The sequence below is a fragment of the Globicephala melas genome, chromosome 6 (genome assembly GCF_963455315.2).
Source record: "Globicephala melas chromosome 6, mGloMel1.2, whole genome shotgun sequence".
Classification (NCBI taxonomy): domain Eukaryota; kingdom Metazoa; phylum Chordata; class Mammalia; order Artiodactyla; family Delphinidae; genus Globicephala; species Globicephala melas.
This window is the reverse complement of record NC_083319.1, coordinates 23,108,424-23,136,397: the sequence shown is the minus strand read 5'-3', so window position 1 is coordinate 23,136,397 and position 27,974 is coordinate 23,108,424. Positions and strand designations below refer to the sequence as shown.

The 27,974-nt window shown below is 39.6% G+C and overlaps 1 protein-coding gene and 1 long non-coding RNA gene across 3 annotated transcripts in view; one reads left to right on the top strand and one right to left on the bottom strand.

Moving 5' to 3' along the window:
* The window catches only part of SVEP1 (sushi, von Willebrand factor type A, EGF and pentraxin domain containing 1), a 185,675-nt gene extending 172,567 nt beyond the window's left edge, over positions 1 to 13,108 (bottom strand). Inside the window, exon 1 of one of the 2 annotated variants that reach the window (XM_060300636.1) lies at positions 12,351 to 13,108. In XM_060300636.1, coding sequence (XP_060156619.1) covers positions 12,351 to 12,887 — 537 coding nt within the window. In that variant the 5' untranslated portion in view covers positions 12,888 to 13,108. The remainder of the gene's footprint in view (positions 1 to 12,350) is intronic. The other variant, XM_030859035.2, reaches the window with a different exon arrangement.
* On the top strand, positions 12,056 to 17,369 carry LOC132597472 (uncharacterized). The gene is made up of 3 exons (XR_009564266.1): positions 12,056 to 12,191; positions 14,756 to 15,289; positions 16,595 to 17,369. It is a non-coding gene; the product is annotated as an uncharacterized lncRNA (long non-coding RNA).
* The last annotated feature ends 10,605 nt before the right edge of the window (positions 17,370 to 27,974 follow it).

The window sequence follows — 27,974 nt, the reverse complement described above, 5'->3', positions numbered from 1 at the left end:
CGGAGGCTGAGGGAAATGGCTGATCGTGTAGGGCCTGCTCTGCGCAGCATCCAACCATTTCCTCTGAGGGAACGCATCAAAGTTGTTGGTGGCGCTCTTTAAAATGTGGAATATTCAGCGCTCATTAGTTTAAGCCACAGGTCCCAGTGCCAAATCTGAGACCACAGTGAAAGTCCTACATCACGCCCTGCTGCCGATGAGTACTTAAAATGCAGATTTTTACTACCGATTAGCTACAAATAGCCCAAACTTTGGTATCTTTATTGCTAGAAACTTCCAACAATAACTGCCTGAAATCACCACTTTGGGAGCAACATTTAAAAGCCAAGCATGCATATTTTGAAGGAAATTGTGACTAAAAAGAGAGAAGTCTTGGCTAGAAACAGTACTGTGAAAAACACAAACAAGCAAATAAAAATTGCTTAACTTCTTTCTAAGTCCACTGCAGATTCATCTGGAAAGGTAACGCCTATAAAATAGGATCAAGACAATGAGGCCTTATTTGCAGATACAACTTGATTGGTGTAGGTCAAAATGAGTGAGCCAAGTTGACAGAGGTACCATTATCAAAATACACTATCAAACAACACAGCTGACTGTGCCTGAACCCTCTCCACCAACAACAGCAGGCAAATAGGCTGCCTGTTTCCGCCCAGGGCAAAAACCACACACACAAAACAAAGTGAACCCTGAGAGCTAGAGAAGAATGGATTGTGGAAAATGGGTCCTTTGAGGCAATTTTTTCATTTACATGTGATGATATTAATGGGTTAGAGAATACCTTTCTGCTATGAGAATGTCTTTGATCAGTGAGAGTAAGAGGGACTGACAGGGCAGTGGGTCAGCATCCCTCCTCCAGGTGCGACAAGCCAAAGGAAGGCCACGTTCCCTAGCCTCTCAGCAAGGTGATGGAGTCAGTTGTTTCCACCATCTGCAGCCTCAACGCTCTACTCTGTGTCACACTGTGGCCAGCCATCAGGGCTCCTCTCCTGAGTGAATACCCACAGGGAGCTTGCCAAGTGGTGAGACAACCACTGTCATCTGCGCGCAGATTTTTATGTGAGTTTGGATCCTGAAGACGCAAGGTGACACTAGGAGGGAGGAAAGGGACAGCTGGAGGGCATAACAGGATCTGTAGGTCGGTGCTTTCAACCCAGGACAATTCTCCAGTCCTGATGGACTCCGTACAACAGCATTTGGCATTCGGGAAAAAAAAAAAAAAAGATTGGAATTGTTTCACTTCGATTTCCTGATGATCAGCTAAAGCATTATTTTATTTCTTAAAGCAGAGCTGTTTCGTGGGATAGTATACAAAGTTCGCATGACAATTTAGATAAAAGCTGAGATTCAAAAGGATTTTATACTTGAGACCGACCGCTTCAGGCTATGCCTCCAGATGCCCCAAAGGCATGTCTTCAATCATCTGTACCCAGGTGAGCAATGATATTTCACTTCCTAGTAAGTAATACATGTTCGTTATAAATAGTTTTTCAAAAGCAGAAGAAATGGATTTATTTAAACAGGTAAATATACTGCCTATAGACAACTACTGTTAATATTTTGACATTTTTCTTCTCAGTTGTTTTCCTGAGTGCATAATTTTATGAAATTGGACTTTTATATATACAGTTTTATACAGTGATGGTAAACACACAAGAGAGTTTTGGCTCATTTCATATGATATTTGGCCAATCTACGATGTCATTAAATAATCTTTAAAGACATGATTTTACTGAATATATTCACTGTGGATGTGTTTTTATTCTGTTAACCTTGGAAGTTGGTTGTTGCTGCCTCTAGTTTCTGGGTGGAGTGTCAGCCATCAGAGTTACCCTCTGGTCCCCTGACACCCCCATTCTCACCCTGCCCCTGGGGAGGAAGGCTTCCTCATCTCCTCCCTCTCCCCTTTTCTTTGGCCTTGGGCTGCCAGTCTGCAGTTTACAGAGGTAGGCTCCATGTGCCCAGCACTGCCTGTTCCAGGGGATGCAAGTCAATCTAATTTAGAGATTCAGTATTAGGTTGCTGTGCACCTAAGCCTGCATTAAAGCAGGAGATGCGGGCATGCTTGATTCTCCACCTGACTTCTCTGTTGTATTATAATTCAACTGATTTAGAACTCGGGAGAGGTGAAGAAAGGTGTCATTTATTAAGCCCTCCCAAACCATAGCCAATTGTTTCTAAAGTCCTATTCCAAGGAATGCTGGGATGAACATCCTTTTACAGGAATCTTTGTGTGTTTCTTGAATTATTTCTTATGAGAAGCTCCTTGGTGGGTAATTTAGTTTTACGATTTATACTTTTAAGACTGCAAACATACTGACAATTTACCACATTGCTCTGGAAACATGCTACCGATTTTAAATACACAGATGTATTGTGAATGCTCTTCATTACGAGAAAGGAGGCTATTAAGAGGAAGACCTTGAAGATAGAAGAAAGAAGGAGAAATATTCAGTAGAAGGTATTCCTGGGCTGAGGGAAGAGCCCATTACTCTAATAAAGGTGAGGAAGTATGGTTAAATAGAGATGCATACAAGTTTAGAGGTGGAACTAGTGGAAATTTGAGAGAGTTCATATCTGAGAAAATTAGAAGTGTATGTATTTTAACCATATACACATATATACATTTTAAATATCACCTTTGAAATTTTATAAAACTCTACTTTACATTAGCAACCAGTATATCCTATAACTAGGTGCAGTAGGATGGGCATTAAACGACGACGGCTACCAGGAGCGTTTCAGAGGGAATTACGAAAAGAGTGCATCAAACTCACGTACCTCAAAATATATTTTATACACTCTAGCGATAACTTACAACTGGAAAAATATCCAACTTGGACTCTACTTAGTAAATGACTAAGTAAATTTACTAAGTAAACGAATTTTACTCTGTAAATGATTCAATCTTGTAATAAGCCCTGCTAAGAACTTAAAAATGTTTTTCTCTATTACTCTTGTAGGAAGTTTTGTCCTTAATTTTGAATGACATCTATTCACACAAAACAAGGTAGCCATCACGATTTCAACATATGTAGCAACTAGACTCAGCTCCTCAAGTTTATAGTTTTCGGGTTCACTGCAACTAGGAAAGAAAGAATGCTCTGAATTTGAAACATTGTTATTGCCTGACACTTTACACAAATAAAACGCAACTGGTTGAATGACCTAATGACAAAGGCAGACAGCAAAGAAGATGAATATTTAAAAAATCTTTTCATCAAGATTGATAAGAAAATGCACCGACTAATGCACTGCGTATTTCAGTTCCTTCTCACTATCATTCATTTCAAATGAAGTGCTGTAACAACATTCATGGGCTACAACATCTCCCAGAATGTTTCCTATCCACAATTGGCCTCCAAACCAAAGCAGGTTACTGCATGTAAGCAGATTCTATGCCAGAAATACATTCTTCATGTGGCCGAGGGAGATGCAGAGAATAGTGTTAAAAACCTACGGGAAAGGCAGAGATAATACAGAACAGGAAATTCCTTTTAATGTAGAAGTCTCTTAACCTGACAGCTTCCTCTGAAAAGCCAAAGAAGAACTATGTTTTCCTGAGAAAGGTTCATTTGGATTTACTAACTGACAACAAAATATTGATTATATTTTGCGGGATGCATTTTTCCCCCCATCTCTCTCAGTATAATCTTTTATTTGGGAGTGAATGCCATATTATTTAGAAGCTTCTAGGAAACTAACATAGGAAGTTTCTGTTGCCAAAATTTAAATAGATTGCTCAGGAACTTTGAGAGTTTTTCTAAAACAAAAAGCATGATCTAACACAAGGACAAAGGTATTTTTTAGTTAGGCAAGGCCTGACCCTTCCATCTTGAGCTGGGCCATTTGAGGAAGAAACGAAATGGGATTTCCAGATATTTCTCTGGTTAGACATACACTCTTCTTGACACACTGGTTTGGTAAAGGCCACTCATCACTTCCTCAGTATCCACACTCTCCTTCCTCTTCAGTAACAAAACTCTGGAAAGCTAAGGACGGGATTGAGACCAAGTCCCCCTCGGTGAGATCTACGTGGAAGTATTGTGTGAATTGCTACAGAGTCTTCTTAAGTAGCAATATGACTGTCTTTATCCTTTCTTGTCTCCTGGAATGAGCCCCTGATGGTAGGAGCTCCAACAGCTATCTTGGACCATGAGGTGACCTGAAGATGATAGAACAGAGGTCTGAAAGAGAGGACTCTGGGTCCCTGAAGACATCAGACAGCTGCCATATTAGCTCTGACTTTTCTACTCAAGACTTAATTTGAGAGAGACAAAACTGTTTATCATGTTTAAGCTAGTGGTACTTTAGATTTTGCTACTACATCCAGCTAAATTTAATCTCAGCTAATATTGGGTTAAAAAGGAAGCTCAGAGGACAAACCAGAAGGGATTATACCATCTCAGGCTCTGCCAGTGATTGGTCCCTGTTAGAGTGTGGAACACAATCAAGGATCACAAAATGGAATTCTAAGTGCCAGGTGGGGATGCTGAGGAGAGAAATCACACCCAGAATTGTTACACACCCCAATCTGTCAAGAGTAAGCCCCACATGGACATATACACACTACCAAATGGTAAAATAGATAGCCAGTGGGAAGCAGCCACAAAGCACAGAGAGATCAGCTTGGTCTCTCTAGACCACCTAGAGGGGTGGGATAGGGAGGGTGGGAGGAAGATGCAAGAGGGAGGAGATATGGGGATATATGTATATGTATGGCTGATTCACTTTGTTGTAGGGTAGAAACTGGCACACCACTGTAAAGCAATTACACTCCAATAAAGATGTTAAAAAAAAAAAAAGAGTAAGCCCCAAATTCAGATTTTTAAAAAATGCTATCTCCTGATTTTAAAATGCTTGCCAAAATTAAAACATACATTAAATATACATGTGTATTTTAAAATATACAAATACATACACACACACACACACACACATATATATATATATATATATGCACCTGCACACACACACATAGGCCATATATATATCACACACATTAAGGGCCAACTGAAAAGCACCCACAGAATGACTATGGCCTTAAAGCCATGGTTTTTGTCTTCTGGGTTAAATTGGCATTATATCTTATGTAACACTTTAGAAGCTCTGGAGACGGGATTTCCTTCTTCTCCCTGGCTTTTGATACAACTCAACAAATGGAGGTAATACGTAAGATGTGGGTGGGGTGAGGGGTGGTGGGGAGGAGAAAGACCAGATGACAAAATGGACACTGGATTGACTCTACCTTCGGCATTTATTCAGCCCCGTCAGTACCATTTAGTTACCTAACCTCTCCTAGTATCCAGGCCTTTTCTGTAAAACTGATTCTGTAAAATCATAACATGAAAGCGCTTCATAAATTACAGATCACTTTACAAATGAAAGGTGTATCTGGTCAAGAATGAATACATTTAATAATTCTACTTCATGGTCACTGTTAAGAGAAATCCTCTCTAGCACATTGTACCAAGAGGACACTGGGGAAGGCTTTCCTATCCTCTGACCACAGAAGTGAAGTAGGACAGAGCAGTCTGCCCTTCCTCTGTGTTTCAGCATTCAGTCTTTGACCAAGTACCCTCATGATGCATTCCAACCAAACACCATATAATACTGGCAGCCAACAGTGATAAGTGTCTTTAACAGTAGCATACTGCACCCTCTTAATACATATCACAGTGTCCTGTATGCTGGGCATAACAAAACTAATAAATAAAATACACAGATACCAGACTAAGAAGAAATTAGAATTCAATATCTGACAATTATTTGCTCTCTCTCCAAATAAATTTCAGTACCATCTTTGCCTGGGAAATATACAAGAGGTCTGGATCTATTTTATGCACTGAGGATTCATTCATTCCTTCATTCCTCATTCACACTTCTAAAGTACAGATGGGATTACCAAAGAAGTTCCTACAGAAGACCAAGGCAACAGGAGAATTGTTTTAAAGTTTAAGAAGCACAAAAGAGAGAACACTTCCAGAGCTGTATTTAGCAAGATCATCTTTCCAGCATCAAAAAAGAACTTAGCTCCTTCAACGGTGAGTAATTCTTGACATCTAAATCATGCTCTGAGTTTGGAACAGCTGAATCCACTGCAGATTGTATGACTCCCCTCTACCTCTTCCAATAGGGAAGGAGAACCCAAACTTTGCTTATTCCTTCAGCATCTGGGCCATCAGAAAGACTGCTTCATACGCTATTATTGGTTCATCGTATAGAAATAAAATAGCCTTAATTTTATTCATCAGGGTTTTAATCTGGTGGCATCTCACACAACTCCAGGTTTTATCAGAACACTTAAAAGGTAAAGGTGTGAACGTGTAGCAGCGTGGACACATAATGACGATGCCCTTCCCTGGAAGCTAGGAAGAGTCTCCGCCTGTCTATTCCCAGTCTTCGGGCCACACCTAAAGCTCAGATTTTTGGCAAGGCAGCACGTTCCCCACCATCAGATCATATTTCTGGAACTCTGGAACAATAAAGAAAGCAGCAGTTTTTTCCAACGGAAGCTCCATGCTATGTTTGTGTAAGAGCTATTTAGCAAAAGTGAAGTGGGATGAGGGGCTCTGATTTTATTATGATGTGAAATGCTTAGGAGTTGAAGAGTTTTGCATTCATAGAGGGGCCAGTCCAAAATATGCACTTTAGGAAAGGCAATTTATAACTACATGTCAGGGAGAAAAACCAAAAGAAAGGTCACTGTGAAACAGTCATCTCTTGGAAAGGAAAAGCTGAAGAGCTTTTCGTTTGTTTTGTCAAAGGCTTTCATGTAATTAAGTTCAAGGTGCTAAATCTTTCCCCCAATCTATCGATTGTGTCTCTGGAGGGAACTGTACTAACTACAGATTTCACTGCTTTTGCCCTATACTCTTTGATGACGTCGGGGATGGTGCCCCAAAAGAAAACATCTACATTGAAGTTCATCCATTCAAATAAAGTGTGTCTGTGCATACACTCCCCCCATCAAGTGGTACAATTCTGACACCCTATAAAAAATGAAGCAATACTGTTACCCTTTTTGTTTAGTCGATCATATGTGCTGAGTAGATAACAGCAAATTTCATGTTGGTAAAGGAAATTCTCTATCTTGAAATTTTACATAAGAGGAGAAGATGTCTGAATTGGGAGGGGTAGCCATGTACTTGCAAGTGTGTATCTATGTGTTTGCATATTTGTCTGCCTGTGTTTGTGGCTGCAGACAGCTGTGCGGTCATTCAGTGTCAAATGGAAAAGGTTTGAAAAACTCATTTTTCTGGGGAAAATAATGAATAACCTCAAAAATGTCCCCATGATTTTCAATTTCACGTAAAGGCCAGATCACAATCAGTTCCAATATTACCATTCTATGCACACATGGGAATCTGATGAACTGTTTCATCTCCCTGAAGAAATGTCTAAATTTCCAAACAGAACCACACAGTTTATCATTTTCAAACTAATCTGTGATAAAACAGGCTTGCTTGATCTCTTTGCCAAAATTCACATTCAAACTTCTACTAATACCATTTCCAAACACCAGTCATCTTCTACCAATTTTCTCCATAAATATCATATTCTAATTATACCTAAGCATACTCATCAGAGGCTTGGCAATGTTACAATAAAGACATGTAGGTTTCCAGGTTAGACAGGAACTGAGTCCAGCTGACCCTCTGCTGTACCTTCTCGTAACCCAACCAAAATGAGAAAAGGAAAATAAAGTCAAGGGAAAGTTCAGTTAAAACAAACTTTTGAGAAATTTCTGCTTGTTAGATTACAAACGGATCCAGACTGAAGAAAGGCACTGGGACCCCTATTGGCAATTCCACTTTCCAAGACAGGATGTAGTATTTGGAAGGAGAAAGCTGAAGACAGAGCAGGTCTTGAGGAAAGCAGTTCATACTCAACTCATTACCCATTGAACTGATTTGGATCAACAGTACTGAGAGGCCCTGGGCAGACCTGGCCAAGCCAAACAGAGGAGCTGGTCTATGGCAAGTTTTTCCCTGATGCAGAGGGGTTCTTCCCTGATGGAGTGGGCAGTGACATGAGGAATAAGGCCAGCCTTTGGGACCTCATGAGAACTCGGAGTGGAGGCCAACAGAGGACTGAGTCTACAAAGCTGAACCCTGCCTGGCGTAACTACTTCAATCAAGAGAGGACATCTTTAGGGAGTTCTTCTGTGTCTTAAAGGCAAAAGCCTTTCAAACTTCATAGGAAAGGGGAAAAAAAGCACAAATTAAAAGTAGATTCAACAGATTGATAAAATGGTAGATGCTAGCATCATAAACAAAATTCAAAGGCAAGTGAAACACAGAGAAAAAATACTTGCCACAGACTTGGCAGCAGGAGGGTTAATATCATTAAGATTTAAACTGCATTTACAAATCACTAAGAAAAAGAAGCACCCTCAAATGAAAGATGGATAATAATCCCCAAATATTTTAAGAGGTATTCAAAAAAAGAGCTATATATGGCCAACAGTACATGAAAAAAGTGTTCAGCCTCACTAATGAGGAAAAACAATATAAAATGGGATTCTAGGGACTTCCCTGGTGGCACAGTGGTTAAGAATCCTCCTGCCAATGCAGGGGACACAGGTTCGCTCCTGGTCTAGGAAGATCCCACATGCTGCAGAGCAACTAAGCCCCTGCGCCACAACTACTGAGCCTGCACTCTAGAGCCCACGAGCCACAACTACTGAGTCCGTGTGACACAATTACTGAAGCCCGCGTGCCTAGAGCCCGTGCTCTGCAACAAGAGAAGCCACTGCAACAAGAAGCCCGCGCACAGCAATGAAGAGTAGCCCCTGCTCACCGCAACTACAGAAAAGCTCACACGCAGCAACGAAGACCCAACGCAGCAAAAAAAAAAAAAAAAAAGGGATTCTCCTTTTCACATATAAATTAGGGGTGTCATGTTCAAATGATACTAACCTGTGTTGGCTGTGTCCTATATACGGACCCAGGCACTACATGTAGGAGTGCAATTTGGTACCCATTTTCTACAGAGCCACTTGGCACACGTATCAAAGGCCTTAAAAAACAGGCATCCTCTTTGAAGGAATAATACCTACCACTTCAGAAATTTGTATTAGGGAAATTATTAGAAATATGATAGTATTGTTTGTAACAGCCTAAATATACAATAATAGGTAATTACATGATAAAAATAAAAGCACATCCTGTAATGGAATACTGTGTGACCATGAAAAATGACAAAGTAGAAGTGTGTTTCTTATTACGAAAAGAAGACTGCAAAATATGATGGAAAAGTCAAGTTAAAAAAGAGAACATACAATACAATCCTTTTTTGAGTAAACATTATTTATGCATGATATATGTACACATATGAAAACACACCTACTACCTTGACAACTGCAAAAAGAAGGATATGTACCAAAATATTACAGTGTATTTACAGAAATTTTTTCTGAGTATTTTATCTTCTACAATAAACACTATCAGTAAAATAAAATGTATTCTTAAAAAACGAATCAAAGAGACTTGGACAAGAATTCAGATACAGAAGTCATGTTTAAAAAAACCAACGTTTCTCTACATCAAGAATAATTGTCTAACAGCTCATACTACTCAATAACAAAAACACAAACAACCCAATCGAAAAATGGGAATAAGACCTAAATACATGGACTATTACTCAGCCATAAAAAAGAATGAAATAATGCCATTTGCAGCAACATGGATGGACCTAGAGATTATCATGCTAAGCGAAGTAAGTCACAAAGAGAAAGACAAATACCGTGTGACATCACTTACATGTGGAATCTAAAATACAACACAAATGAACATATCTATGAAACAGAAACAGTCTCACAGACATAGAGAACAGACTGCGGTTGCCAAGGGGGAGGGGGAGTGGGGAAGGGAAGGATTGGGAGTTTGCAATTAGCAAATGCAAACTAGTATATACAGGATGGATAAACAACAAGGTCCTACTGTATAGCACAGGGAACTATATTCAATATCTTGTGATAAACCATAATGCAAAAAATATGAAAAAGGATATATATGTATAACTAAGTCACTTTGCTGTACAGCAGAAATTAACACAACACTGTAAATTGACTATACTTCAATAAAATTTTTTAAATTTTTAAAAAGTAAAAGAGGAATAATTGTTTGAAATTTAATTTGAAAAGATGCTATTCATGATAGCAGTATTGAATAGAATACATTTAGGTCTAAATTTGAAAAATATATGCAGGACTTAATTACTAGAAATCTATGACTTTACTGAAGGATACAAAAAGAACTGGTTATAAATGGACATACCATATTTTTGACTTGGAAGGACTATTATTATAAAATGTAAATAATCCCCAATTTAATTCTATATTTTCTATATTGAAATCAAAATCCTGGCTGGTTTCATTTCGAATATGTGAAAGTGAATTAAAAATTCATATTAAGTAATAAATATATAAAAACTGATTTAAAGAGAAAAGGTAAGAAAAAGGAGAATTTGCACTACCAGATATTTAAATATATTGTAAGGTTATAATAATTAAATCACTTTTTGAAAGCTTAAAAATAATAGATAGATAATAGGATAGACTATCCTATCATCCAGGATAATAAAAAATTCATAGAAAGCCAGGAGGAGATCAAATACCCATAAGCTTTTAGTGTATGATAAAAGTGGCATTCAATTAAATTGGAAAAGGATGAATGGCTAGTAAACAAATGATGCTGGGACGATTGGTTAACTATTTATTAAAAAATAAAGTTAGACATCTTTGTCATACCATACACTAAAACAAGCTCCTGACAGATTAAACTGTTAGATGGGAAAATAGTTCTCTGATTTGGGAAATGAGAAAGCCATTCTAAGAACATAAGCAAATGTAGGATCTTAAAGACAAAGTTTGATGGATTTGGCTATATACAAATTTAAATCATCCATCTAACAACACTGTGATAAAGAAAAGTAAAAGGCAGTGAACTGGAGAAACATTTGCAGCATGTATAAAAAAGAGTTACCAGTCTTACTATGTAAAGAGCTTTTACAAATCATTAAAATAAACTAACAAACACGTACCATAATTGCAAAATGGGCAAAAATTATGACCCGGTAATTATCAAAGGAAAAATACAAATGCCCAGTAAATGTATCAGAAAATGTTCATTCCCCAGTAAAACTAAAACAATTGAATTTGCTAAAATGATACCTCTATTCACCTACCAAATTGGCAAAGACATTAAAAATATGAGCACATGTTATTGGTGACCATGTGGCAAACTTACTGCTGTGATAACTCTGCTGGTGGGAATGTTAATCTATACAAGCCTCCAAGGGAGAACTGGAAATATGTATCAAGTAGTTTACAAATGTCCGTATCTTTAATTCAGCAACTTTACAGAAATTCTTCCTACAGAAGTAATCAAAGGGGTCCATAAATATTTGTGTTTACCATGACAATAAAAACCTAAGTGTCCAACAACTGGTGACAGGTAAAATAGATCATAGTTATATGCACCCATTAGACTAGTATGCAACTTAGGTAGGTATATAATAACTATATTATATTACATATATAATGATGTAGATCATTTCATGATATAACAAATGAAAAATGTAGACTACAAAAGAGCAAGACACCAGTTTGGTTTAAAGTATGTGCAGATGTGCATACTGGGCAAATGTTCAACAACATGTAAACAGTGGCTTTATAAGGGTGATGGGATCAGAGGCTTCGTTCCCCCACCCCCTTTTCCTCCTCTGATTTCATTCATTTCACAAAAATTGGCTTGCTATCATGTGTCTGACATTTCTGTATGCTCCAAATTTTCTTCAACTGAACATGTGTCACGTTGTAATTAGAAAAAGTTAAATTTTGGAAAAGTAAAAGTCCAGCATCTTAAACTGACTTCCTCTACCAGGTGCTAAAAATCTTGTAAAAGACTCAGAGCAACGAAATTCATATTGAAAGCATAAAGTCACGTACCAGAGAATTGGCGAAATGCTCAGGTCACTTCACCTCTTACCTTTAGAGACACTTCATAAAACATACTCACCTGTTCCAGTTTGGCCACGGTTTGTCCCTACGAGCGTGAATTGTGAAGGGCATCTCAAGGACCTCTTCCTAAGAGGGTCCTCAAAGACCACTTAATAAGGAGCCTGACATCTTCCTAAGCCTTTAAAATCCATCATCCCAAGGGACCCCACCCACCAACAATAGAAGGGTAGGTATGATTCTGACTTTGGGGATGGGGACGCTTGACTCAGGGTGCTGTGGCTTGCCCTAGGCTGAGCCGGGCTTCGAGCCGGAGAGGCAGCGGTGGGTGGGTGGGCAGGGCCGGGGCGCGGGCTGGGGCCGGGGCCGGGAGGGGCGGGCACCTTACCGCGGCTTGCTGGAAGGCACCCTTGGTGTAGGTGCCGCCACCGCGGTAGGTGATGGCCGGGATCTCGCGGCTGAGCAGCGCGCACTTGTGCTGGTGCGCGCGGCGGGAGGAGATGTAATCGACGCGCGGCACCACGTTGTTCTTGGACGAGAAGGTCACGATGGCCACGCGCGTGGCCGTGGGCACCACGGGGAAGTCGGACAGCAGCTTACGGACGAACTTGAGCTCGCTGAGGAAGTTGGCTTGGCCCACGCTGGACGACTCGTCCACCAGGAAGACGAGCTCCAGGCGCTCGCTGAGCTCCCGCAGCCGCCGCACGCGTCGCCGGAAAGCCTGGCCCAGCCGCTCCACTTTGCTCTCCTCCGCCGCCGCGTCCTCGCCGGGCGCGGGCGGAGCGGGCAGCCGCCCCGGGGTCTCGGGCGCGGCCTCGGGGAAGAGGCGGAAGCTGAAATTGCGCGACGGGGACAGCTGCTGAAAGGTCGCCCAGCCCGAAACGAGCGCCAGACCCCAGCAACAAAAGGCCAGGCGCGCCCACATTGCGCTGGAGACGGAGCGGCCGCCCGGGGCGCAGGCGTCGGCCCGGCGCGGAGAGATGCTCAGCCGCCCGGCTCGCTGAGGGGCGTGCGCGGCGCGGAGCTCGGGGCACGGGACGGCGGCCGCGAGCCTCAGCGCCCTCTCATCTGACACTGGGGACACAGTCCAACCTCCTCCGGCCGCCCGGGGACAAGGGATGGAACGGCGCGCGCTCGCTACCCCTCTCGCTCTCGTCTTTTCTCTCCCCTCTCTCCTCCTCCTCGCTCCCCCTGAAGCCTATAAAATGTTTGAAGGAAAGGGGGCAGTCAAGAAAAATCTCCCGCTTCCCTCCTTCTCTCCCTCCTATCTCTGTCTCTCCCTCTCCCCTCTCCTTCCTCTATCTCTGCCTCTATCTCTCTCCTCCCCCTTCTCATTCTCCTCCCGAGTTCAAGCCAAAGACTCTCGGAGATTCCATGACACCAGAACCCCACGTCTGTCAGCCTGTCAACATTCCCGCAGCAAGCGCACTAGCGCCGAAGCCCTGATTGATCCCATATGTCTGGCAGGAGCTGCAGAGGAATTCACTGGAGATGGATCCAGATACCGAGAGTGCCACAGTAATTGGAAACACTTCGTAGAGGAAACACACACGGACTGGCCAGGGAGTTGAAAGCATCCTTTGAAAATTGCTTGCTCACCTTTTGTGTCTCTTTTTCCCTCTCCGGTTCCTCAAAGCCCTCACCAAGTGGATGTTTACTTGACTTTCCTGGTGGGGCTTTCTGGTTGTGTGAGTGTGTCCTCTTGAGGGTCGCCTCAGATCACACCATATAAGGGTTGCATCTACCCCTATGCAGCCCATAGGGATGATTCGTCATGGTGCTGCATTCATGCATTTATTTATTCATCCATTTGGTCACTCCTTCATTCAGTCAACAAATAGTTTTGAGCACCTATTGTGTGCCAGGACACCTGGAATATAAGGAGGAACACAAATTGATATAGATCTTGTCCCCGAGGAACTTATAGGCTAACAAGTGACGTGACCATTAACCAGATATTTCACAAATAATGTATATAATTACAGCTGACCATGCTAAGGCTACGAAGGAGAGCTTAGGCAGATAGATTTGACCTTAGAAGACCAGGGAAGCATTTGCGGAGGACATAAAGCTTGAGCTGAAATCTGATGATGAGCAAGGGTCCCTTTTCCCCAGTCCTCTTTCATGTGCCCGGTGGTCTGTTTCAACAGGTGAGACCCATAGAGGGCTATTTCCTTGGCTTTGAATGGTACCTGGCACATAGCTACTTTGAAACACAAGTTGCCACCTGGGGGTAGTTTTTCCAAAACAAAAGCCCGAAAGGGATGGTGCAAGTGCAAAGAAGGAGTAAACTTTGCATAAGAGGTGGAGTAAACTTTGTAAAAATGATTCTAGCTAGGAGTCAGGAGCCCGGTGTAGATATGCCTCTGCAATTATATAAATCCTCTGAACCAAGACACTTCCAACGCTTGGCTTCAATTTCCACATCTGTTTCATGATGGAATTCAATGATCTCAGAGTTTCCTTTGTCTCTAATATTAGATGATTTAATTCCATCTATATTTAGTGAAATACCTTCACAGTATATTGGTTGAAATGTTAGGGCTCTTGGAGTCTGTTTGCCCAGAATGAAGTCTTGGCTCTGCCATTCAGTAGTGGTATGACCTTGACATTAGTTTGCTCATCTGTAAAATGGAGTAATAATAATAGCATATTAAAGGTTATTGTGAGGATATAATCATAAAAGCAAAGTTCTTAGGCTAGTGCTTAGACTATAGCATGTACTCTACAAATGCTGGTTGCTATTATTGCCACATTTAACCATAAATACTCTTCAAATCCTCATTTTTCTAGGATTTTTCTATTTGACCATCTACCATGCTAGAATATTAGATACTGAGGATTTAAAGCTGAATAAGACTCAGTTCCAGTCTTCCAGAAGTTCAAAGGATATCAGAAGAGAACACAGACTTGCAAACAATTACAGAGCAGTAGGATGATTGCAAGGATGGAGAGAGCAAGAAGAGAAAGTTCTCGATCTTCCCCGGGAACAAGCAAGACCTCATTTGAGCTGAGACTTTAAAAAAAGAGACAGTCTGTCCAAATTTCATCTACTCGGTGTTATTTCGAACACATCATTAAGAGCTAACATTTTAGGACCTTTATGTGCCAGGCACTGTGGCAGCCACTATGTGTATTTGCTCATATGCTCCCAAAGAAACCCAGGGATGTAGACGATTGCTTTAGGACTTTCTGGTTGCAAGCAATAGGCACCCAACTTCTCCTTGCTGTAAACAAGAAGGGATTGCTTTGCTCAGTAACTAAACTGGACAAAAGGTAGTGGTGGACTGGTCTCAAAAAGCCTTGGAAAAGGAAATCAAGAACTACGTAAGTCTTCCATTTTTCTCTCTCTTCTGCTTCTCTTTGCATGTTGGATTAAGTTTCTGTCTTTGGATTTATGACCTGAGAAGGAAAGACTCTTCCCCCTAAGCTCAAGTTAAAAAAAAAAATCAAGAAAAACCACCACCCCCATGACCCTAAAGAAAGACTCCACTGAAGCAAGCATGGGGTATATGCCCATTCCTTAGCCCAGCACTGTGATGAAGGGGATGGGCCATTATAATTGTCCTAACTTAGGTCATATGCTCACTGTGGCAGAGACTCCTAGTCACCTACCTACCATATCTGGTCTCCCCTTCTTGAATAGCTATAGAGCTCTTGAGTTTTAGCTGGGCACAAAGGTACCCAAAATAAAGATTACATATCCCAGCCTCCCTTACAGATGAATACGGCCGTGATGCTAGAATCTGGGTAATGACATATAAATCCTGGTTCTGTGTGGCAGCTTCGAGAAAACCTCTTTAAAAGACAGCTGCTTCTTTTGTTGGTTGTCTCCTTTCTTCCCTTATTCCATTTTCTGCCTGGAACATGAATATGGTGTCAGACCTCTAGCAGCCATCTTGGATCATGAGAATAATGGTCACATTATAGCAACAGCTGAGTAGTAATCTAGAACGAGCCTGGGTTCCTGCAGACTTCACAGAGGAAAACCACCACAGTCATCTCAGATTGCCTATCTACCCCTTTTAATTGAGTTTTCCTGTTACATTCAGCTGAACTTGATCCTGCATAATAAACTCAAACCTGTAGCCATGGAAGCTATCCTCTCAATATATGCTTTCATAAATGCTACGGCAGAGAAAAGAGGACATACATAGTGAGTTACTCACTACCCCCAAAAGTGACACACATCACTTCTGCTTCATTTCATTGTCCAAAAAAAGATGCACGGCCATGTCCAATTCCAAAGGTTGGGAAGTACAATCCTACCATAGTCCTAGAAAGCAGAAAGTAGAAATATTTAGTGAACAGAGCAAATAATGACCATATTGAGTCACCTGAATTGGGAAGACAGTTGAGTTCAAAAAGCAAAGTGGAGACAAAACCCTGGGAAGCTTAGTCTGCCCTAAAATTGAGGAGGTTCCTATAGGAAAGTTATAAATCAATTTCTGCAAGGACTTTCTGATCTTTAGTTTGGGATAGTAAATTCACCTGATGCCTGCTGTATTACATATAACCGTGATGAATTACGTAGCAGTGGTTGACTCTAGCAGGAGTTTGTAATTGAGAAGCTATGGACATTTGATTAAATTCTTCTTTTCTACATTTTTCATCCCATGAAAAATGTTCCAGAAGCAACCTAAAGGTACTGAAATGACAACATGGAGCCAGACTGAGAGAAAACTACCTGGGATTCATCTCATGACATAAAGACTTACGTGGAAAACAAAACAAAACAAAACGTGTGTTGGTGGTGTAAGGGATGGGGCATGCCTTATATTTTTCTCACCACCTGCACCCTGATCAACAAGAAAGTGAACCTCAATCCCTGTCTATCCAATGGGACTTGTGTAAAGGACACCCACCTTCACCCCACCCTTCACTGCAACCACCTTCCTACATTAAAGCAGGTGCTGTAAAAAGACAGGACAGATTGTAGGGGGGGAGAGACAGAAGGGGAAGTGAGGAAGAAAGAAGAGAGTGGTGCCGGCAAAGGTCCTTCTGAGATGTCAAGAATCAAGTCCCGTAAATGGAAGCAGAGGCAGGAGAAGTTTCAGTTTCCATGCATGTGGGGCACAGTATCTTGTTTTGTTTTAAAATCTATCACACAGTGTTAGTGAATCACAGCGACAGGCAGTAGGGACAGTAGGAAGATGCCACCTTGTGACTGTATTTTATAAGACTATCAGTTGTGAATTTAACAAAGACATTCTCCCCTGCACAGATTGTTTCTTTAAGTAGAAGTACCTGAAGATGGAGTTCACGATGGAAAAGTCTTAGCAGTGGACACTGTAAACAATTAAAAAGCAGTAAACATAAGAAAATGTTCTAACGCTAGATACAGATAAAGGTTTTAAATACATATCATTTTATGTGTCTCATTTAATCCTGCCATAAATCCTGAAATATAGTGGGTACTCCATTTTTATGGGTGAAGAAATAAAGCTATATGAGGTAGCCATAAAGTCTGGAAATAAAAATGGTTTATTGCTATTACATTTCAATGCATGGTGTGTTTAACGTGTTGTCCCTTGCTAGCAGCGCAAGCTTGCAGTGAAGGTGGCAATTAACACATCATGTGTGTCCGTCCCTGCATTTGTATGTACAGTGCACTGCCTCAGGTAATTTTGGTCTCTGATTTCTGTGGACAAAACCTGAGCCTTTAACAAGCCCCAGAGGAAGGAATCAAGGGAGTTCAGAGCTGACAGCTTCCTTCACACAACCATGTCAGCCAAACCAGTTTTGGAAATTATCCAACCAGTCCCTCACCTTCTGGCTTAATGGGTGGTGAGTGTGCCAGCCTGTTGGAACCACTCCTGGTACCCTTCCCCTAGCCTGTCATATGCTGGCATTAACTGGTTACATGATAAAATACATCTTTTCAGACACGTTACTTCAAAGAAAAATGGTCCCAAGACACGTGCTTTCCACAGGTCACACCACACCATCACCTTTGCCCTGTGTTTGGGTGGCTGAAGTTCAGTGTGGCTTGTCTTGATGACCTGTGGACCCAGCATTGCCTCTACTGTTTGCCTCCCCTTTTACATAAGAAGTAGCTTGGTCTCAGTCTTTGGCATTCTTATCCAGGAGATCTGAGCTCCTTGGGCACATTTCCAAACAACAACTGGGATTATCCTCAGCTAAAGTTTGTAGGATTTAACATCTTGAACTGGTGAAAGGCACGTGGACTGAGAATTTTTCATGTGGTACTGAGAAGTACTCCCAGTTTCTAGAACGCTCTTTGAGCTGCCTATTATGTCCGCAGTGACCATTTCCTTTACCTCTTCAGAAACAGTCATCCACAAAACAGTGTGCCCAAAACATTGCCTGTGTTCTTGAATTTATGAACCAGCCTTCCAAAGGTGCTCTCTTCCAGGACACGCATTGAAGGACTCTTAGATTCACTGACAGGACCAGCCCTCATGTCCACTTAGAAGTACAGCATAGTGTGTTCATCTTTCATCATCTTCAACCTGTAAAAAATAAAATAGCATCATTTATGTTTCTAGATATTATATCCAAGGTCAAGGCTTGAACCAAACTCCATTTGTGATTTTCACCGTAATTCTTGAGGTTGCTCTGCTAAAAACAAATAATAATAATGATAAAAGTTTTTAAAAGGCATATTCTTTTTATCTTTTCTTTCTCCCACCAGTGTGTGGAATACAAAGAGATCAGTAAAGATAATTTCCTGTTGACAAATTATGACACCACCACTCCCATCTGGAGGCAGCTATAACTATAGTTACTTTATAAAGTTTATTTTTAAATTATCATGCAGTAAAATTAACTTTTTGTGGGTGTACAGCTCCATGAATTCAAACACATATACAGATTCATGTAACCACACCCACAATCAGGCAGCAGAACAGTTCCATCACTCCAAAAAACTCCCTTTGCAGTTACACCCTGCCCTCACTCCTAATCCCTGGCAACCCACTGATCTGTTCTTCATCACTATAGTTTTGTCTTTTCAAGAATCATATAAATGGAATCATACAGTATGTAATTTTCTGAGACTAGCTTTTTTCACTCAGCAAAAGAACTTTGAAATTCATCTAAGTTTGTGTACAGGTGTTTATATGAAGTTAAATTTTTACTGACTTAGAATAAATACCCAGGGATAGGATTACTATATCATATGGTAAAGTATGTTTAATGTTTTAAGAAACTGCACAAATGTTTTTCAGAGTGGTGCATGTACCATTGCTCATTCACAATAGAAATGTATCAGTTCTAGTGGTTCTGCATCCCATCCAGCACCCGGTACTGCGTGTGTGTGTGTGTGTGTGTGTGTGTGTGTGTGTGTGTGTACACATATAATTGTATGGGTACATATATATAATATATATATAATTCTAGATTGATAGTCCTCTTTCTCTGTCATCTTGAGTCCACTATTGAGCCCATTCAGCAAATTTTAAATTTCAGTTATTATATTTTTCAGTTCTACAATTTTAATTTGATTCTTCTTTATATCTTCTATTTGTTGGAAGAACATTTCTATTTTTCCATTTGTTCAAGGGAGTTTATAATTGCTTGTTGAAGCATTTGTATGATAGCTGCTTTGTGATATAATTCCAATATCTGTCAGCTGGCATTGTCTTTTCCCATAAAAGCTGTGATTTCTTTTTTTTTTTTGGATGGCAAATTGAATTGTTTCCAGAGTATTTTGAATATCATGTTATGAAATTCTGAGTCTTATTTAAGTCCTATAGAAAGAATTGATTTTTTTTTTTTTTTTTTTTTGAGCTGGCAGTTCTGTGGGATCTGGCTCCAGTGTTAGTTCAGATTTCAAAGTTTTTGCAATGCTATTAAGATTTTTCCTGTGTGTGAGGCCCCAGCGGTCAATCTGGGATCTGGGGGGTGTTCTCTTTTATAGTTCAGCGGCTAACTGAGCTCAGATGCCTGCATGGGCAGCTCAGAAACTCCAAAGCCATCTGTTCCTCCTGATCTCCCCCATGACACGCCACTTTTCTGGGGGTTCCCCTTTTCAGTCCTTTGCCCCGAAAAACTGAGACTTTAGTTGCCTCACTCTCCTGCTTACTTCTGTGACTATGTTTTGCATTTGGGCCAAATGGTAGGAGGACAGTGAGGTTCTGCCCCATCCTCCTGAGTTTACAAATCCACTGATAAGAGAGGAAGCTTCTTCCTCCAAGTTTTGGGTCCTGATGTTGCTTTGCAGCCTCTGCCATCACTGCTGCTGCCAAGACATTGCCTGAGATTTGGGAAATATTGTACAAAAACAGGGAGAGGAAAAACAAACACATACACTCTCTCTTTCCCACTCTTCTGCACCTATGCCTACCTATGGGCTTCAGACTCTTGCACGGAGTCCCAGAGGATCCTAGAAGGGGAAGAAAATGGTAAACTCACTGCTGGTTCAGTGGTACTTTAAATTCTGGTCTTCTTCCCCAAGCTACCTGCTACTGTTAACTTTCTGAGTCCTCAAATAGTGGCTCCACGCACCCTATAGATTTTATAGTTGTCATTAGACAGGGTGGAATGTATTTACACCTTCTTACTTAGAACTAGTACCATCACTTTATATTTGAATAGCGATTTTATTTTCCTTCATTACTCTTCCAAGGTTATCTGTTCATTTAAATTTTTATACTTCTTAAGAAAGTCTTAGTAATTTAAATTCTGTTAGGAAATTGTCCTTAATTTAAATGTAGACTTAAAATTTATCAACGTAAAGGTTTAAGTAGCATACATTGTCAATTATTATATTCTCCTCCATATGTATGGTATTAGTTTCTTTCCAATGTTATATATTGGTAATTTGACTTTTTTTTCTCTTGATTACTCTCACAAACATTTAATCTATTTTGTGGTGCCTTTTACAGAACACTTGGACTCTTTGCTTTTTGATACATTAATTTATGCTTTTATCTTGAATAATTTTTTTTGTAGTTCCAAAACTTGAGTCCTTTCTTTGTTTTCATTTATTGTTTTTTTGTTTGTTTGTTTGTTTTTTGCGGTACACGGGCCTCTCACTGTTGTGGCCTCTCCCGTTGCGGACCACAGGCTCCGGACGCGCAGGCTCAGCGGCCATGGCTCACGGGCCCAGCCGCTCCGCGGCATGTGGGATCCTCCCAGACCGGGGCACGAACCCGTGTCCCCCGCATCGGCAGGCGGACTCAACCACTGCGCCACCAGGGAAGCCCTATTCTGTTTTTTAAATAGAGTTCTTGCAGATATCATTTCCACTGAGCATAACTTTAGCTCAATCTCATGTGTAGTGTCATTATTGTTCTCTAAACAACATGTAATTAGACTTTTATTGCCTCTTTGGCCCATAAATTATTGAAGTGGGGAATTTATTTTATTTTAATGTTATTATTTTAACTCAGTGTTTCTACGTTTTGTTAAATTATTTTTAAGTTAATTTTCAGGTTTCTTTCATTGAGGTCTGAGAACAGGACTGCACATTTTTGTTCTTATTGAAATTTCTTAGGATACAGTAAAACATACCATTAGATTTTGGGGAAAAAAATAAGCATTTTTGGTTGTAAGATATAAATTCATCTATCTTATAAATCAACTTTATTGTATACATTACTCAAATACTCCATATCCGCATTCACTTTAATCTGTTCCATCTGTTCAAGACTGTAAGCACGTTAAAATCTGGTACAGTCATTTTTTGACACTTTTTACTTATGTTTTGGGGGTTTGCTTTATATTTTTGTGATATATTAAATTTTATGCATAAATGTTTGTAATCGTTATATTCTGTGAATAACATCATTAACAAGCTAACTTCATAACTTCAACAACATAAAATCAGCTTTATTCATTTAATATATTTACCTTGAATTTTACTATGTCTGGATGGCACCTCAGCTTTGCTACAACTATATTATCATGATCATTATCGATATCACTGTTTTCAATTCGCTTGATATTTCCTTACTCAGTCTTTTTTATCTCCTTCTCTGTCTCTCTTTGAAATGTCTTAGGAGGAGGATATTAGATTTCTGATGGATTAAAGAGACAAATATGAATTAAATCATAAAGAAGCCAGAAGAATACACAGATGAACATTTATAAGATTGTAGCGTGTGGAAGGTTTTAATCATGTAAACAAAGGAAGAAATCACAAAGCGAAACATTAATTTGACCACGTAGCAATGAACACTCTTATCATCATAAAATATCATAAACAAATTAAAAGGACAATGACAAACTGGAAAATGGCAGAAAAAATTTTATCATCCTTATGTATAAAAAGCATTCTTTTTAAGTCTACGTTAGCAAGACAACTGAAAATATAGACAAAGGGTAATGGAAAGGCGATTCTGAGAAGAATAAATTCAGATGGACACCAAGTGTATGAATAACTACTGAACCACATTTTTAATTATGGAAATATGCATTATAACAGAAACAAGAAACTTTTTTTTTCTGCATTTCATGTTGGCAAAAATTAATGAATATATATTCAACCCTGGAAGTGGCTAAGCCTGGGTTGGCAGAAACAAAGCACGTGTGCTTTCATTCTCCAATCCCTCGTTGAGGTTAAACACCACTAATTTATCTCAGCATTCTCTGCTGCTGGACCCAGATGTGGTCTTGCAGTCCTTCCCATCAAGGAGTACCAAGTCACCACTACTAACTAACTGATGCTAGTACTCCAATGGAATGTATTTGCCATTCCTAAAGTTTAATGAAAGTGGAGCTATTCTACATGGCTAGCCCTTGGCAGCCTAATTCAATAATATGATTTTTTTTAAAGGTATGATAATGATCATATCCTTTAGCTAGGAATCCTTTCTAAGGAGAAAATCAGAGCCGAGTACACACCTTTATGTACAAGGCTGGAATTTACGGTACTAATTATAAAAGTAAAATGCTAGGAACATTGGAAATAATCTTAACGTATAATAATAAGAGAATGGGGACTTCCCTGCTGGCGCAATGGTTAAGAATCCACCTGCCAATGCAGGGAACAAGGGTTCGAGCCCTGGTCCGGGAAGATCCCACATGCTGCAGAGCAACTAAGCCCCTGCGCCACAACTACTGAGCCTGTGCTCTAGAGCCCACGAGCCACAACTACTGAGCCTGCATGCCACAACTACTGAAGCCCACGCACCTAGAGCCCATGCTTTGCAACAAGAGAAGCCACCGCAATGAGAAGCCCGCAACGAAGAGTAGCCTCTGCTCACCGCAACTAGAGAAAGCCTGCCTGCAGCAATGAAGACCCAACGCGGCCAAAAATAAATTAATTAATTAAAAAAAATAAGAGAATGGTTAGATGAAGCATATTAAATACATAAAAAGAAAATTTAGTCATTATACTTATAGTTTCAAAAAAATTTAATGCTATAAAAATACTCAGTACATCCTGTTAAATTGGGATGGGGGAGGCAAAAAACCCACTGGTGTCATGTGAATTGTTTTAAAAAATATGCACATAGAAAACCCTGATAAAAGGAAACATACAAATATGTAATAATGTTTATCTTAGGTAGAACAATAACTATCAATTCTTATTTCATTCATTATATGTTGAGAGGGTAGAGAAACAGACTCTACCTCTTGATAGGGGAGTAGCGAGATCACGTGGCAGAAGATCATGTGGAAGAAAAATATTATTGTGGACCTCTTTGGAAAATACATTCTACCACTCAATATTAGAAGCAAATCTGTCGCTTTTGGGAATCTCCTACCTGCTCTTCAACTTGCCAGTCTCATACTTGAGAATTCTAACTCTTCAGAGAGCTTTAATATATTCAGTGGGTCTTCAGCTGATGTAGGTCTAAAAAATAGGAACTTCTCTCTTATTTCACTACTTTATAAAGAAACAATTTGCAGTGGCATAATTTATCCCTTGTGGAATGTGATTTGATCTCAGACTTACAATGTTTGCAAACTGATACAGTTTAAAATGAAGCAACATACTCCACTAATTTCTGTTTATCCTGTTAATTTGTGCATTGTTTTCCTCCAGCCAGATGTTTCTTATACTTAATTTGCCTAACAATATTCAGACTAGAAAACCATTCTAGCATTAAAAGGATGCACCAAACATACCCACATTCATTTTCCATATCCTTGGCTCTTTCTAGATCTGCCTTGCATTTTTCAACATCCTTAATTTCTATTGAACTCAGATGGAATCTATGTTTGCCAGGAAAGAAAGAAAACAAAACATGTGACAGCACTTTATATTTTTCCATGCCATATGGAAAAAGCTCAAAGACATAATATAGTCTTAAAAATCATGCTGGTGTGCATGATTTTTAAGAGTATATTGTATCTTCAGACTTGAAACCATAATACTCCTAGAAGAAAACATAGGAAGTACACTCAGTGACGTAGGTCTTAGAAACATATTTTTGGGTATGTCTCCTTAGGGAAGAGAAACAAAAGCAAAAATAAGCAAATGGGACCTCCGCAAACTTAAAAACTTTTGCACAGTGAAGGAAACCATCAATAAAACAAAAAGGCAACCTACTGAATAAGAGAAGACATTTGCAAACGACATATCTGATAAGGGGTTAATATCCAAAATGTATAAAGAACTCATACAACTCCATATAAAAAAACTAACAACCCAATTAAAAAATGGGCAGAAGAGCTGAATAGGCATTTTCCCAAAGACATATACAGATGGCCAACAGGCATATGAAAAGATGCCCAACATCACTAATCATCAGGGAGATGCAAATTAAAACTACAATGAGATATCATCTCACACCTGTCAGAATGGCTATCATCAAAAAGTCCAGAAATAACAAGTGGTGGTTATGATGTGGGGAAAAGGCAGGGAACCCTCATACACTGTTGGTGGGAATGTAAACTGTTACAGCAACTATGGAAAACAGTATGGAGGTTCCTCAAAATGTTAAAGATAGAACTACCAGATGACCCAGAAATTCCACACCTAGGTATGTATCTGAAGAAAATGAAAACACTAATACAGAAAGATATATGTGCCCCAATGTTCACAGCAACATTATTTACAATAGACAAGATATGGAAGCAACCTAAGTATCTATCAACAGATGAATGGATGTAATACACACACACACACACACACACACACACACACACACACACAATGGAATACTACTCAGCCATACAAAAGAATGAATTTCTGCCACTTGCAATAACATGGATGGACCTGGAGGGTATTATGCTTCGTGAAATAAGTCAGACAGAAAAAGACAAATACTGTATGTTTTCACTTACATGCAGAATCTAAAAAATAAAATGAATGAATATAATAAAACAGATTCACAGATATAGAAAACAAACTAGAGGGGAGAGGGGTCGGGGAGAAGCAAGATAGGTGAAGGGGATTAAGAGATATAGACAAATAGATATAAAATAAATAAGTTATAAGGATATAATATACACATGGGAATATAGCCAATATTTTATAATAACTTTACATGGAGTATAATCTATAAAAATATTAGTCACTATGCTATACACCTGAAACTAATGGTGTAAGTCAATTTTACTGCAATTTAAAAATATCATGCACACCAGGCATTTAAGAAAGTGTGGTAGACAACCTTTGAAATGGCCTCTAATGACACCTGCCTCCTGATATGCGTGTCTTTGTAATTCTTTCCCCTTGAATGTGGGTTGTCCTTAATGACCGACTTCCAACAATAAAATACGGCAAAAGTGTTGGGATGTCACCTTCAAGATTAAGTTACAAAAGACTCTGTTTTCCATTTTGCTCACTCTCCCCCTCTCTTCCTCTGAGGAAAGCCAGTTGCCATGTCGTGAGATGCCTGATGGAGAGGCCCACAGGGCAGGGAACTGATGTCTCTGGCCAAGAGCCAACAAGGGCCTGCAGTCTGTCAACAGCCAGGTAGTAAGCTTCGAAGTGGGGCTTCTGAAACCTTTCAACAGCCGTATGAGTGAGCGTGGAAGCAGAGCCGCCACTGTCAAGCCCTAAGATGACCGTAGCCCTGGGCAACATCCTGGCTGTAGTTTTTTGCAAGACACTTTGAGCCAGATAACCCAGCTTAGCAACACCTGGAAATGTCAGATATGAAATGTCAGATACGAAATGTCAGATATGAATAAAAAATGTCAGATATGAAATGTTTGTTGTGTTAAGCCACTGCATTTTAGGGTAATTTACCATGGCAGCAGCAATGTGGGCACCTAAAGCCCATAAAGAAAACTCATGTCTCTGACTAGAGGAACAAATAAAAGGGCCCCTGTGGTTCAAAGGGTTTGGAGGGAATCACCATTATTTTCCCTCCATGTTTTCTCTTGCTACTTCATCCTGATGGCCTTCTCAGTAGCATGGACTGTACAACTTGAAAGAAACTCTGGTTTTCTGGTCCAAAAACCAGGGAAAGGAACCATAAGGGACAGAGTATGTAGGGGAAATTCTAGGGAGAAGAGATCTGGAGAAAGAGATCCTCCAATTCTGTGTATGAACTGAGACAAGTCCTCAGTCATGAGCTGCAAATTCAGGGACAGACACAAAGAACCATAGCTTTGAGAACTAGACTACAATATAAACCTGTATCCATTATTCTAGACTCACCCATATGAGGTGTGTGTGTGGAGCAGACCTAAACAGCACAGAAAGGGCTTTGAAAATTGAACTTACCTTAGACTTGCTACAGAAGGAGAGACAGAATGTGTGGTCTAAACCTAACTGGGTTTATTCACTGTTAAAACAAAACAGAAGACAAGAAATTGGTGTCCTGTTAAAATCCTCTGGATTTTAGAGGACCTAGAATCTCACAATATAATATTCAAAATGTCCAGGATACATCTCAAAATTACTTCAAAAAACAAAAAAGGAAAAAAGAAGAATCTGATCACTTTTTATCAGGAAGAGACAATCAACAAATGCAAACCCCCAGACTGTTTAGATATTTGAATTATCAAAGATATTAAAACAGCTATTATAAACATGTCCCATAAGGTAAAGGTGAACACTCTAAAAATGTATAAAAAAAAAGTTTTGAGCAGAGAAACTAAAAATGAACCAAATAGAAATTTAAAAACTGAAAAATGCAATATCTGAAATTTTTTTAAAAATTACTAGATGGGCTCAATGGCAGAAGGGGATGACGATGACAAAGGAAATATTCAGTGAACTTGAAAATAGATAAATAGAAATTAGCCAATCTGAAGAACAAAGAGTCAAAAAAGATTAGGGGGGAAAAAAGAACAAAATCTCTGATACCTGTGGGACAGTATCAAAGTTCTAACTTTGTGTCATTAGAGTCCCAGAAGAGAGAAAAAACAGATTGGTACAAATATATATATATATTTTTTTTTAAGAAATAACAGGTGAACACTCCTTAAATATAGTGAAAGACATAAATGTACAGATTCAAGAAGTTCTGAGACCCATCACAGGACAAACTAAAAAAAAAAAATGCCTAGACACATCATAATCAAACTATCAAAAACCAAAGATTAAATTATATGTATTTTTAAATCTATATCTATCTATCTCTATATATACACACATATATAAATTATACATATAGTAGTCAGAGACAAATGACATATTACATACAAGGAAACAACAGTTTGAGTAACTAAGGATTTCTCATCAAAAATCATGCAGGCCAAAGTAGTTAAATAACATTCAAGCACTGAAGGAAAGGAATTGTCAACCTCAAATTCAATAGCCAACGAAATGTCCTTCAGGAATAATAGCAAAATAAAGACATTTTCAGCTGATGGAAAATTAGAAGAATTAGAAACCACCAGACCTGCTCTAAAAAACTGCTGAAGGAAGCTCTTAAAAGATGGAGAAAAATGATACATGGGGTAAAATGTAACTACAGAAATAAAGGAAGCGCAACAGAAATGGTGAATATCAAGGTAAATAGACTATTTTTCTCCTTTTACACATTCTCTTCAAATCAGTATAACTATCAAATGCAAAATTTACAACACTGTCTGATGGTATTTTTAATGTGAGTATATGAATATGTATTACAACTATAACATAAAGAAAGTGATGTAAGGAACCTATGTGGATGTAAGGCTTCTAAATTTCCACATGTTT